The following is a 13,640-nucleotide window of genomic DNA, read 5'->3' as shown; positions in this document are numbered from 1 at the left end:
TTTGGCCACTGGGGATGTGGGCTGGCAGTGTCTGGTGCAGGTAAGCCTCAGGCGCTGCTCAGAGATCAGCTGGATGCAGCTCTTCCACGCCTTCCACCCTAAGGAACACCCTATTATGGCACAGCATCCTCCCACAGCCCGTCACATCTCCAGCTGCTTTGCTTTCTCTGCTTTGTCCAGCACTGCAGCTGCTCGTGCAGACCAGAGCAGGCACACCCAGAGATATCACTAGCAGCAGTAGTGGCACATCTTTCTCTGCATTAGCAACAGATGTTTTGGCTTGATTTATGTACATTAATTTAGTATGAGCCATCCCAAAGAGCTTCCACCCAGAGGAGCAGGGACATCAGTTACCCAAGGAGCATCCCCTGGGCAGCATTCCTGGCTCCGGCCCCGCGTCACCCTGGGGTCCTGCCCGCAGAGCCCATATCTTTGACTGTAAAGATCTGTTTTCATTTCTACCCAATGTCTCTCTGTGTGGTCACCCATCTAATAAAGGCTTGTGCCTCTTCACAGCCCCAGCATCCCCAACTTCTCCGCATTTTCTCCCTGTAGCGCCCACTCAAGATTTTAAATCAAGCTCTTTCTATGTGCTCAGCATCCCCACAGGGGTGGTGCATGCGCCCCAGCCCACATGCAGGTAGCAAGGACAGAAAACCACCCCTGTTGCAGGGAAATTAGCGGCAGCCACTCTGATGCAGCCAGCGTTAAGAGAAGGGTGCCAGGTTCTTCTGGCTAGAAAAAAGACGGAAACGCACCCAGAATCCAGCTGCAGCCACTCTCCTGTCCTCTTCAGGCTCTCTCCAGCACAGCCCCCAAGGAAGAATCTCGTCCGTGTGCCAAGAGAAACCGTCTGTTACCTGGTCCTGCTTCGCTGACCTCGGCTGCCTCTGCAGACTGGAGGGGCAGGGAGGATGAGCACGGGTTTAAAGGGTGTCACAGCGGAAGGGACATTGTGCAACCCACTGGAGCTTCCCACGCCATCACGGCTCCCAGTTCCCAGAAAGCTACTTGGGGTATCCCCAAGGGCTGTATGCCCTTGTACTGGGTTTTGCCTGATGGAAAGAGGAATTGCCCACAGGAAGTGCAGTGGGAAAAAGGGGATGGGGAGGTTGTGCCCCCTGTATTGATGCTTGTGTTATTTAGAGCACCACAACCCATTCTGCTGTGCTGGCAGCAGTGGAAAGGCTTGCCTAGGGCACTGGAACACTCACAGTAAGGGCTGTGTGCCCTTCTGAACTTCCTGCATGTGCAGTGAGACCCTCCAGAGCACACCCCTGCTCCCCTCCCCACCCCTGAGCCCCGGGACCCCCCAGCACCAAAGGAGGTGGGCTGCGGGCACCAGTGCTGGAAACAGCGCTTGACCTCTGCTGGGAGCACAGGAAATTTTGCAGACGGCTTCGTCAGAGGGCCAGGCTAATTTTGGGAAGCTCTGGGGCACATGCAACACTATTGCCCAACTTCAGAGAAGTGAGTGGCAGCTTCTGTTTACCCAGAGCCCCGGCGTCACTCAGGTTTGCTGTGAGTGTCCCCTGTAAAGCTCCTACCTCACCGTGGTTGATGAGGGGAGCCAGGAACGGTGGCTCCAAGGGCCATCACCACCTGGAAAGGGACACACCAAGGGCAGGAGAACACGCAAGAAGCCCTGGGGGATACATTTGCCAGAGCCTTTTTAGAAAGTCTTATTTTTCAAAATATACAGTTTATTTACAATTGTAGTGTCTACAGTTTTACATATAAATTTATTTCAAACCTTTAAATATCTGCAGTAAACATTAGGGAAAAAAATAATAAAAAATAAAATCACAGGATCAGCAAAAAAAGGCATCTCATAGTAATTCTTTTCATTGGAGTTTGAGTTTCAAGTAGCCAATGTCTATGAAAACCATGAACTTGATGAATCTGGCAGAGAGATATGGGTGCACTGGTTAGAAAAAGGCACAATCCAGACCTGCGAGACCCACCCCAAAAGGGCTGCAGGCCAAGAAAACCCTGGGCTGAGATCGGGCCAGGAGAAGGACCTAGGACAGGGAATCCCCTCGGCACGAGTTAGGCAATAGGGTTAACTGCAGCATGTGGATGCCCTGGGGAGAGGGCACCCCAGGAGAGACAAGGGCTCTGGCAAGGTGCCAAGGCAGAGGAGGGAGGGCGGCATCAGGCACTTCATCTTTCAGGCAGCAGATCTGCCCGTGCATCCATAGCCTGGAGTGGGAGGGCAGCGAGGTAGGGGCAGGAGTCCACCAGGGAACCCCACAGCCTCTTCCTCCCCTTTCCCCACCATCCTCAGCCCCCCATCCCCTTGCCAGTGCCACAGCTGGACCACAGCACTCCACAGGGATGCTCCACTTTGGAGTCACTGCTGTGGCACAGCCCCCAGGGAGGGGGCAGGGACCAGCTGGCCTTGCTGGGGGCTGGGGAGGGACACCAGCCCCAGTCCAGGGGGTATGGAGCCAGCAGCTGAGCACTGAGCTGGGTCTGTCAGTCCTCTTTCTTGAAGGTCTCCTCAGGGATGAGTGTCCGGAAAGGATAATCCCAGAAGCGTGTGCTGATGCCAAAACCTGTGGGCAGGGAAGAGAGTGTTCAGCCCACAGCACCACCATCATCGAGGTGTTGCAAGGGCTCTGTGTTAACTGGTGAGGGAGGAGTGTCCACGTTTTGGGAAGGGAGGAAGGCAAAGTGAGGGCAAGGAGGAAGAGCAGAGGGAGCAGGAGCTGGCTGCGCCATGCCAACAAGCCCCATGGATGATAGCTTATCTGGATGGGGCGCTTTCTCCTAGGAAACCGGGCAAAGGGCAGGTTGAGCAAGCACTGGGCTACAGAAGGTGTGGGACAGATGTGGGGAAGCCCAGGGCCTCACCCTACACCTGTCAATGCCTCCCAGCCGGAAGAGATGCTGCCCTGGGCAGGGACAGGCACCCACATCCCAGCATCATGGGGATTTGGCCTCCGCCCTGGCATCCCCAGGCAGCAGTGATGCCCACCAGTGAGGCGGGCTGCTGCCTGCACCCCTGCACTGCTCTGGCTCCCCATCCTCAACACAGGAGCCAGGAAATGTTCCCCATGAGCTACAGCACCTCACATGCTGCTTCCCCAGCAGGGCAGTGCTTGCCTTTCCCCATCCCAAATATTTTGGAGCAATCAGCTGCACACATGCAGGTAGACTGGACTTTGACAGCCCTTGCCCCTGCCAGCATGCATGGGAAACATGGTGCTACCTGATTTTTGGTGTTCAAAGTGGTGCTTGACGTGATAAGCCTTCAGGCCATACAGGTAGGTGCCCTTTTTGGGGGAGCCGTAGTGGAGGTAATAGTGCATCATGTCGTAGATGACGTAGCCACAGAGTCCCCCGACGAACACCGAGAGCCCCAGCACCTCGGGCAGCAGGAGCCGCAGGACACCGTAGAAGAAGCCGATCACCAGCGAGGCTGGCACAGGAGGGAAGACCAGGCGGGAGCTGTCGAAGGGAGACTGGAAGCAGAGAGGGACAGTGGGACAGGCAGCTCCTAGCCCACCCTACCTCCCCCAGCACGTCCCTGCCGAGCACTGGGGAAACCCACTTGGGAGAAGCCAACACCAAAAACCCTCTCTGAAGTTGTACCCGGTGGTGAGAGCAGCCCTCCATGCGTGCCAGGGTGGCCAGGTAGGTGGTGGCTTTAGCTGGCAAGTGCCCAAGCTCCATAGGGCCATTTCCTCCAGCGAAGCTAGAGGGATCCTATGGCTCTTTTGGTCTTCCCCTTGCCCAACCACAGAGCTTGCAAATTTAACTCCAGCTCCTCCAAGGCTGTTTTGCAGCCCTCGCTGGTACTGGGTAAGTGCCTCGCTTGGGATGCCACCAGTCACACTGAACAGGCACAAACAGGCTCTGCCTGGGCAAAGGCCATGCACTAACAGGCTCCAGTGGGGCAAAGGCCACCATTCCCACGGCCCGGCAGGCGCCAGCGGAGGCGGGAGCTGCGACTCACCTTGTGATGCTGCCCATGCAGCAAGAAATGCAGGGTGATGAGATAGTAGTTACTAGCAGGTGGCTTCATGTGGAAGACAAAGCGATGGATGAGGTACTCTAGCAGGGACCACAGGATCATTCCCAGGATGAAGATGAAGGGGAAGCAGTATTTGTGGACAGGGATGGAGTACTCTACACAACGAGATGTGCGGTGGTCAGCAGGGCAGGCAATGTGCGGGTGCATTTATCCATCACCATCCTCCCATTGGCATCAGGGTGATGCTCAGCTCTCCCTCCCTCCCTCCCTCCCACCTCCCATCCACCTCCTGCCCTGAGCTTCTAGGGAGCTACCTGCCCAAGCACTGCTCCAAACCACATTTTCTTTTGATTCCCATTAATTTACACAAACAGTGAGCTTCTTGCTGCCTCAGGAAGCCAGTGAGGGGGGGTCCCTGCATTCCAGATGCCAACAGGGGCTTGGACGTGCACTCTAGGGACTGTGTCATCCTTACAAAGCTGCTTCACCCACCAGAACACGGCAGGAGGGACCTTAATTGCACAGGCAGCACTCGTGACAGTAAAACAGTGCTGTTGGTGTTCCTTTTTTGGGGAAAAAGAATAGATTTGTTGGGCACTTTCCCCCGCAGAACATTTTTCAGCCACCTCCTTCTTTCTGGGCTGGCTGCCAGCCCTGTGTCCTTCCTAGGAAAATTTGGATTCCCCTAAAATCTGCTTATTTTTGGAAAAAAACCCTACAAAACTTGGCAGCAAGGTGCCGAATGCCACAAGGAGCAGGGGGTGCCTGTGCAGCAGGCGCTCTCCACCCCACAGCCGGGCACAGCTGGCACTGGGTGGCACCTTGCAAAAAAAATAGGGAACCCAGAAAAAAAGAAAAAAGAAAAAAAAACAAAACAAAAAAAACCACAAAAAGACAACAAAGAAGACAGCCTGCCCCGGCCACGCTTGTTATTCCCGGGGGAGCAGGGAGCAGACAGTGGGAGATTCAAGGACAGGCGCTTCGGGGAAACAAGCCCCGCACTGTGCGGCGCCGGCGGCGCTGAGAGCCGGGTTTGTTCGCCCGCCACGCCGGCATTCAGCCGCGGCCCGAGGTGGGCGTCAGCGGCGATTGGAACACTCCCCAGCACCGGCAGGGCTCAGTTTTGGGGATGGAGGGATGGGAGGCAGGGAGGAGCAAGCTGCAGCCCAGGTCAGCCGGCTCTGTGCCTCTATTCATCTCCTGGGGGGAACAAGTCTTGTGGTGAGAGGATGGGATGGAGGTGGGCAAGCACCGGTGGCTTCATGCAGGGGACACGCTGGTGGCCGCAGGGAGAGGTGCAGCTGACCTGCTGCTCTTGCATGTGGCTTGTGGTGAGCACGTACAGAAGGAGGGATGAGGAAGGGATGCAGGTCTCCCCCCACCCAAGGCTGTCCTGCCCCTATACCCAGAGTGGGGTCAGTAAGGGAAGCCCAACAACTTTGCTGCTGCTCGTACCTGTGGTGAAGGAGGAGAAGAGCCTGGTGTTGCCTTGAGCAAGGGAGGTGTAGCTGACCCAGCTGAGATAGAGCACCACGGGTGTCCACACCATGAACACCACGTACCTATGGGGTAGAAGGAGATGTCAGAGGGAGTGTCCTGCTGGCTGGTGAGCCATTCCCCCCTCCCTGGGGAGGCACCACCACAGTGCAGACCCTGGGATCTCACCATGCTGTCTTGGAGAGGAACTCAAGGAAATCCGAGTGGAAGAGGCGGATGGGCCGATCCACAGGCTGGTGCACCCACTCGTCATACTTCTCCCCTAAGTAGCCCACCTGCCATAGCAAGGGCTTCTGCCAGTCCACGAGGTCCTGAGGGAGTAGACAGCGGTTGTAGGGCTGTGGAACCCACAAACCATCCCAGTACCAGGCACAAAGCTGAGCCGCTGCAGCAGGATTTAGGGCTGCAAACTTCTTCCCATACCCCAAGGGCAGTTGCTCCTTGTTTCAAGGTGCCCTGAGCTCCCCACAAGCACCAGCACGGGGCAGACAAGGGGCCAGACACACACCAGCCCCATCTACCCATGAACATGGGGCTTAGCTCACCCGTGTCACCAGGTACCTGCAGTGGATCAAGGTGAAGGTGGCTGCACCCAGACCTGGCTCAGCATCAGGCCCTGATAACTGGGGCTCTTTGCCTCTCGAGCTGCCAAGATTAGATAGTGAGCAGTAATATTCCCCAGCAGAACACCTCTGGTAGCACATGGATCCCATCCCCACGGCACTGCCCCAGCCAAGGACATTTCTCCTTGTGCAGAGGACACATGGGGAGACCACAGCTGTTTGGGCACCCCAGCGAGGAGCAAAGTGCAAAGGGATGGGGAGCAGCAATACAGGGTGGGAACACAGACTCCAGCACTGCTGCTGTGCATGGCTGAACTCAGGTGCAAGAGGAAGGGACCTGTGCAGGCACGCATATTGGCATGGCATGAAAATAGGGAGCCACAACTGGCAGCACCACCTCTGCCACTGCTCAACATCCCCGGATGCATCTTCTGCTGGCCTGGCCAGATAAGGTGGATTCTTGGTTCCACCTCTGCGCCAGGACTGAAACCACGCTCGCCCAGCTGAACCCCAGGACTGGCAGCTCTCCTTGGGCTGCTTGAGCCACACAGCACGGGCACAGCAACCTGGCACCTGGGATTGTGCTGCCAGTGGTGGGGATGGCTCGGTCTGGGGCACCTCAGGGCAAGGGGCCAGGGTGGCTGTGGGCATTTTGGGGGCTCTGCTGCAGGCAGGGATGAACACAATCACACAGGAAGGGAAACAACCCCAGCTGGTGTATGGGATGGGAACAGAGCCATTCTCCACTGGGGAGGTAGAGGAAAGTTAAAGCAAAAAGGTCACTTTGAAATGCCATGTTCTCTTTTAAAGGTGCTCAGTGATAAAATATTAATTTGGGGGATGAAAGATGTTCTCCTGCTCGAAAAAAGACCCCAACTTTCTACAAAATAAAGGCACGCCCACCAACCAGCTGGGACCATGCAAGCTGTGGTGACCAGATGGTGCTACAAAGGGCAGGGACAGCCGAAGGCACCTTGGGAACAAACTCCTGCTGTTGTGGCATGCTTGGAAAGGAGCTGGCAGGGCAGGAAGCACCCTGGACACACAGGGATCACCCTGCCTGGGCTGGGGAATCCCTTACTGCTCATTACAAGTGCTTAGGCAAGGGAAAAAATAAAATAAATAAAGCAATAAAATAAAGCAAGAAAGAAATAAAAGCAAGCAAGGTGTTGGCTTGGCAACATTTCCCTCTGGAAGGGCACAGCCACTGTCAGAGAAAGCCATCTCTCCCACGCTGCTGCAATGGGAACCTCCCAGCGTGGCCACACCTGTGTAATAAAGCATGAGCAATGCCATCCACACCAGGAGAAAGGGCAGAAGTGGCTGGATCAGTTCGGCTCCCTCACGCCATCCCTCCCATCCAAGAAGTCAGCAGAAATCCAGCACTCGTTCAGGGAAAAGGAGACCTGGTGTTTCCCAGGAGCACTCCAGCAAACAGCGTGCTGGAGGAACTCCAGGGCTCTTACCTTCTCCACATCCACTGTTTTGTAGCAGAGATCTGCCTGCTCTGGAGTCTGGGCTGCAGCCACCTCCTTCTCATCCACTGTTTCAGAGAGGCTCTGAAAAGAGAAGGAAAACCCTGTGGTGAAGTATCAGTGGTGGATTCAGTTGGGGATGGTGATGGCTGTAGCACGCAGGGGTATGGCCAGAGTGAGCTCCTGCCTGCTAAATAAATATGGGGAAAATTCTGGTGAATTTAAGTCAGTCAGTTCCTGCAGAGTAGGTTCCTGAGGGAAGCAGCTGCCAGTGAGCTGCGCTGCCCTTCAGACCGTGCACTGAGCATCGCAGGCTCGGGGCTCTTTGGAAACCTCCGTCCGAGCCATGTTTGGAATACCCTGCCCGCTGCTGGGACAGCATGGGTGCTTCAGGGTGGCAATGCAGAAACTCTGGGCCCTGGGCCAGCATTTCCCCCTGCAAACGGGCAGTGCCATAGCAGGGGTCACCTTGCCACTGCCAGCAAAGCAAGGGGCATTGCTGGTTAGTGCTCCCTCCTCCCACCCCACTGATATCCAACAAAAGCCCAGCTTGACTTTTCAGTCCTTGAGAAAGCTGGGCTGGCAGACCTGGGGGGTGTGGCACAGCTGGTGCCACCACGCTGGCTGTGGGCACAAGGAAAAACACAGAAGCAGGGACCTTGTCCAGGGAAAAAGGCAGTGTGTCCTTCACAGGGTGACACTGGGCTGGGTGCCTTTGCCATGGGCTATGGAATATGGCAGGTGGGGTTTGGCTGTGGCTTAGGAGAGCACGCTGAGGCACAGGGAATGCACTGGTGCAGTGGTGGCAAGACGAAGACCCAGCTGCAGTCCCACTGCCAGGGCGGGCTGAGAAACAGGAGAAACCTGCCTTGTCTGATGCTTGGAAGCAAACACATTGCCAGCTGCCAGCACCAGCCTCCTTCCCGTAGCTGTGCCAGCTCCGGCGCCATCCGTGCCGCTGGTGGGGGGCTTGGTGAGGTTGCAGCGTGCCCATGCAAACCCCAAGCAAGCCGTGCCCCCCGGCAGCAGCGCCGGCTCCCCGGGCAGGACGTGCCAAACATGCCTTTTCTCCCGCTCTGTCACCTTGAGTTACCCATTAACCCGGAGCAGGGTACGGCGGGGCCCGGCAGCCGCAGCGCAGTCGTTCCCGACGGGGCTTCCAGCTGTGCCGCTTCCAGAGAGGAAGGGTTTTCTCCCAACTCCTCAGTGGAGGCTCTCCCCACTGCTACGAGGGGGATGCACTGCCACCCTATTGATGGGAATACTGCCCTGGCAGCTGCAGGAGGGCCTGAGATGCAGGAGAACCAGTGTCACCTTGCCAGGACACGAGGACTTTACTCTGTGCCTTGTTGGGGACGCCGAGGCAGGGCTCGGGCACTGTTTGCCGACAGCAGGCACTCCTTGCAAGCTGTGCTTCCACCCCATTTCCCGGGCTAGCCGGATTTCAAGCCTCATTCTGCTGGTACAGGAACTGCATTACCCAGCTCTGAGGCAGCCCCTTGCCTGGGGCAGCGGGCAGGGAAGGACGGGGGATATTTTCAGACAGTATTTCCAGGCTGGAATCCCACTGGCATCAATTTTACTGCAGGCAGAGTACTGATATGAGCTGATGCCATGTACCACCACATCTCTCTGTGAGGATTCCCACTGCTATTTTCCACATTGCACACTCTGTCCTTCAGCCAGACATTCCAAATCTCTAGGGCAGATGGGATGCCTTAAAATCCAGCAAAGCATGGTGAATTTATGGTTTTGCCTCTGCCCTGCATGTGCTTTGGAAAATCTGGCTTTAAGAGAGTGAAACGGCTTATCCATGCCCTGAGAAATGGGCTGGTGCTCTCCACCTTCACGCTTGCACCACAACCTAGCCAGCAGCAGGAAGGATGCTTAAGAAAGCTGGGCTGACGCAATGCCCGGTACCTCTTCTCCCTCTTCCGAAAAGTTCACACACCTCCAGTTCCCCTGCCCATGGATGCCTGAGCACTGTGTCATGCCTGGAGGCTTCCCGGTCCTCCCAGGTCAGGGAGATGCAGTGGGGCGCTCCCATCCCACCTCACCACTAGCACCTGGGCTGGGTGACATCAGTGAGATGCCATTGCCCTGTGTGATATGGCAGCTCTCTCTCAGCACCAGAGTTATCTCCTCCTCCTCCTCTTCCTCAGGGAGGCGGAGCAAGGCTCTCCTCTTGCTCACCCTGGGGCTGGCACTGAAAGGACTGGGAGCTGTGGTGCAACCAGGATGCAAACCACATGCATGTCCCAACTGGCTCCCCAAAGGGTGGCCTGTTCCTGCCTGTTCCAAGCATGCAGGGGCCCTGCTGGGATCAAGCCCCATGGCACCCAGACCAGTGCTGGGACTTCTGCCCATTCTTCTCCAAACAGGAGTTGGGTTGACAGGAGCTTGAAGGGGTGTGCTGAGCTGGGCTCTGCTGCCACGTGTGGGTGGTGAAGATGCATTTGAGTTGTCCCCAGGGAAACAGGTCCTGCCAGGGAAGATGAACAAGGGGCCTGATGTAAGAAGGGAAAGTTAACACCCATGAGGTGCTGCGACTGTAAGCGAGTGGCAGTCCCGGCAAGGTGCCAGCTCTGCTGCTGGTAGACAACGGGGCCAAAACCCAGGGCATGGCATGATCCAGTGACTGGGTGACCCAGCATCCACCTGCGAGCATCTGGCTGCCCGGTGTGGGCCAGATGGGGAGCTTGGCATTGGCCCTGCACCAGCTGGAGAGCACTGGTCATGCCACCCCAATGCTGTCCTGCATTGGGACTTGGAGCATTAAAAGAACAAAATCCAGCTATGATGTGAGCAGACACAGACAGAAGGGGTGGTCCAGCACAGGGCTCGGTGTTCCTGGGACACAGGCAGAGAAGCTGGAAACCTCCCCCTAGCCCAGACAGGGCAATGCTGCCTGAAGACAGCCGCTCTGCCAAAAGCCTGGACCCAGGGTTTTTTCCACCCATTTTCCCAGTGAGTCAAAACCCAGAGGAGTCTTACCATACCTCTGCATTGCTCCACTGCCCCAGCACCTTCACTGAGCTCCTCAGAGGCTCAATTTGCTGGTGTCCACATGGGAGTGTCTGTTGGCAGTGCAGGTACATCCACGTAGCGTAAGGACACCCCAGGACATGCAGAGAGCTCAAGCAAGGCCCTTGCTTGTGGTGGCACCATCCCAGCACCACCATCCCACCAGTATCGTGGTCCATGGGCAGTGGCTGGCAGAGACCCATGAGGCTGTGTCTTAGCCCATTAAACACTGGGTGCAGCAGGACTATTAAAAGGAGGTGAATTTACCTCCTCCTAGTCATAATAGCAATATAAAAAGTCACTTCTTGTTACATCACCCCCAAAGGGGTGCCTCAGGTGTCCCGCCTACATCCAAGTGTACTCAGGCTGGGACAGAAAGCCAGGGCGAGCCTGACGTGCAGCAATACAGGCAAGAGGAAGAGAAGGACACTAAACCTGAGAAGGCTGGAGGATTTACCGTGACTCACAGCCACATCATGCACCCCAAAGAGGCTGTGATGAAAGTCTCTCATTGCTTAAACTGGAGGGGTAATTAGATGATCCAGTTCCCTTCTAGTGAGACTGTTAAAATTCACTGTCTAGTTTAGGTAATTACTGGTACTCACTTTGATCTCCCCTATATGTCCTGCTTGCATAGATAAAATGTTTAGGGGTTAATTTGTCCTTAGCCAAATGGGTTTGGGTGATGCAGAAAAGGGACCTGTGGCTGAAGGAGAGAGCCACAGGAAGGGGCGTGGAGACACCAGTGGGATGAAGGCTGGATCTTATCTTCTTTCTCTCCCCTGCATTAACATATTTTTCCCCCTTTCCAAAATCCTGGAAATGCCTGGGGGAAGGAGGGGAGGATGCTGGATGCCTGTGGGACCACAGCATCCTGAATTCCTGAGCACAGGGATGATACAGCCCTGGGAATTCCAACGGGTGAGGAGAGGCCCTGGCAAAGCTGTGGGGATCTGGAACCAGACTGGGGCAACATAACACTTCCTTCAAAGAGCTCTTTGGGGTACACCTGCTCCAAATTACCCAAAGCATGAACCCAAGCACCACCAAGGGCATCACCTCTTCCTAGAGAGGATTTTTGGGGGGTGGGGAGTGGGGCAGAGCAGCTCACACATCAGTGCATGCCAGACGTGGTCTCACCATGCAGCAGGCAGCTCTAATCCCTCCCCAGTGTATTACAGCCTGGGGTGGTTTATCGGGCACCAGGCAGTGTCTGATCTCCCTGCGCCCTGGTGTTATCACGCCATGTATTTGCATTGGGATGGTGGCAGCTCTCCTCGGCGCGGGCTGAGGCGCAGGAACCCGTTCGTCCGGTACCTTCCTTCGCCCCAACCCGTTGGGCTCGTCACGCCTGCAAGGAGGCGGCGGCTCAGCGAGTGTCCCAACAGAGGAGGTGCCATCGCCGGGATCCATCCGGGGAGAATGCAGGCATTGCACCGAGGCTGAAACAAAGCCTTGTCTGTGGCGCTGGGGCTGAGGCTGCGCCCTGGGGAGGACACCCAGCGAGAGCAAACAACCAGCCAGAGGGACCGGCCGGTCACTGACCTTGCAGGGATGTCTAGAGGGGAACACCACTGCTGGGCTAGTGAAGGGGGCCGGGCTGGCCCCGCTGCTCAGCATCCTGCCCACGGCGTGCTGGTGAGGGCTGGTAATTGGGTAGCAGTGCCCACTGACACCCAGAGGCAGCGGAACTTCCCCAGGAAACTTTCCCATCTGCCTGGACAGCACAGGGCTGGCGCAGTGGGGGTGTCATGGACACCCATGCCCCACACCAGGCAGTCAGGGTGATGGCTGGGCTCCTCTCACCAGCAGTGGCTGCTCACCACTGGCAAACCCTTGTGGCCAGCACCTTGGTCCCTGACTGAGTGCTGGGAGTGCCAGGAAGGGTGTCCTGTCACATTGCCCACCCCGTGCCATACAGTCCTGCTAAAACTGACAATGATCTCCATCTTCTGCATCCCTCCAAAGACCCCAACACCTCCATGCCACATTGGCACCCCAGAACTACCCATCAGCCCTGCTTCCTAGCATGGCCAGGGTGGGATGTGGCTGTGGAGTGGGACCCTGTAGGTACTAGACTCTGTGCCCTTGGCACCCTATGGGCCTCAGGGTCCCCTGCACACCTCAGGCACCACCCATGCAAGATTCCAGGAGCCTCAAACACCCTCTGTCCCCTTCACCTCTCATCCCCTGTAGATCCCAGACCCTACAGGGCCTGATGCTAGGGGTCCTGTCCTGGTCAGACCCAACACACACCACGTCCCATACAGCTCAGACACATCTGGCTGCACTAAACACCTTGTATGCTACATGCATCCCAGAAACTTCTATCCCAAAGCCTATCCAGCCTCTGCATGACCTGAACAGCTTGGACCCTGAGAAGCCTGGACCTGGAGTGTGCTACAGACCCTGTATAGCTCAGATCCTGCACAGTTTGGATCCAGGGTGCCCTACAGACTCTGCACAGATTAGACTCCATGCACTCTGGACTTGAGATGCTCTATAGACCCCGCACTGCACAGATCCCAGAGAGCACAGACCTGAAGCACCCTACCAAAACTCGATCCAGGACCTAGGGCACACTATAATCTCTCTACATCCCAATCCCGGGACGTGGGGCGCCCTATAGAAACGCTGTACATGCCGGCCCTGGGACCCGGGGTGCCTTAGAGAGACCCTGTACATCCTGGATCAGGAGGTGGGACACCCCATAGCCCTTGTTCACGCTGGACCCGGCACCTGGGACACCCCACAGCGACTGCCATCTGTATATGCCCTCCCCAGGTCCCCCTAGAGCCCATGCCCACCCGGTCCCGGTTCGGCCCGCGGCGGTACCTGCTCGTCGCCGGGCTCGATCTCCCCCACGTAGTACTGCTCCAGCCAGCGGCGGGCATTCGCCGAGTGCCGGTGGGGCGGCCCGTCCAGCGCCGCGCTCACGTCGGTGCCGGCCCGGCGGCGCAGCAGCTGCTCCCCACCCGGGTGCAGCCGCACGAAGCCGCTCAGGTCGTAGAGGCGGCGGTGGCAGGAGACCAGGCAGGCGCCCTGCGCGCAGCGCGCCCGCACCTCGGCGGCGCTGAAGGACCGCGGCCCCGCCGTGGCCAT

The 13,640-nt window shown here is 57.0% G+C and overlaps 1 protein-coding gene across 1 annotated transcript; it reads right to left on the bottom strand.

Moving 5' to 3' along the window:
* Nucleotides 1-2,478: 2,478 nt before the first annotated feature.
* Nucleotides 2,479-13,640, bottom strand: FA2H (fatty acid 2-hydroxylase; the record flags this gene model as incomplete). Its single annotated transcript, XM_082290181.1, has 7 exons — nt 2,479-2,558; nt 3,215-3,467; nt 3,962-4,134; nt 5,435-5,541; nt 5,645-5,787; nt 7,506-7,598; nt 13,374-13,640. The coding sequence occupies 7 exons, from the start codon at nt 13,638-13,640 to the stop codon at nt 2,479-2,481; spliced, it is 1,116 nt and encodes a 371-aa protein (XP_082146307.1).

This window comes from Coloeus monedula (genome assembly GCF_965178545.1).
Source record: "Coloeus monedula genome assembly, chromosome: 13".
Classification (NCBI taxonomy): Eukaryota; Metazoa; Chordata; class Aves; order Passeriformes; family Corvidae; genus Coloeus; species Coloeus monedula.
The sequence above is the reverse complement of the archived record's forward strand: the minus strand, read 5'-3'. Positions and strand labels throughout refer to the sequence as shown.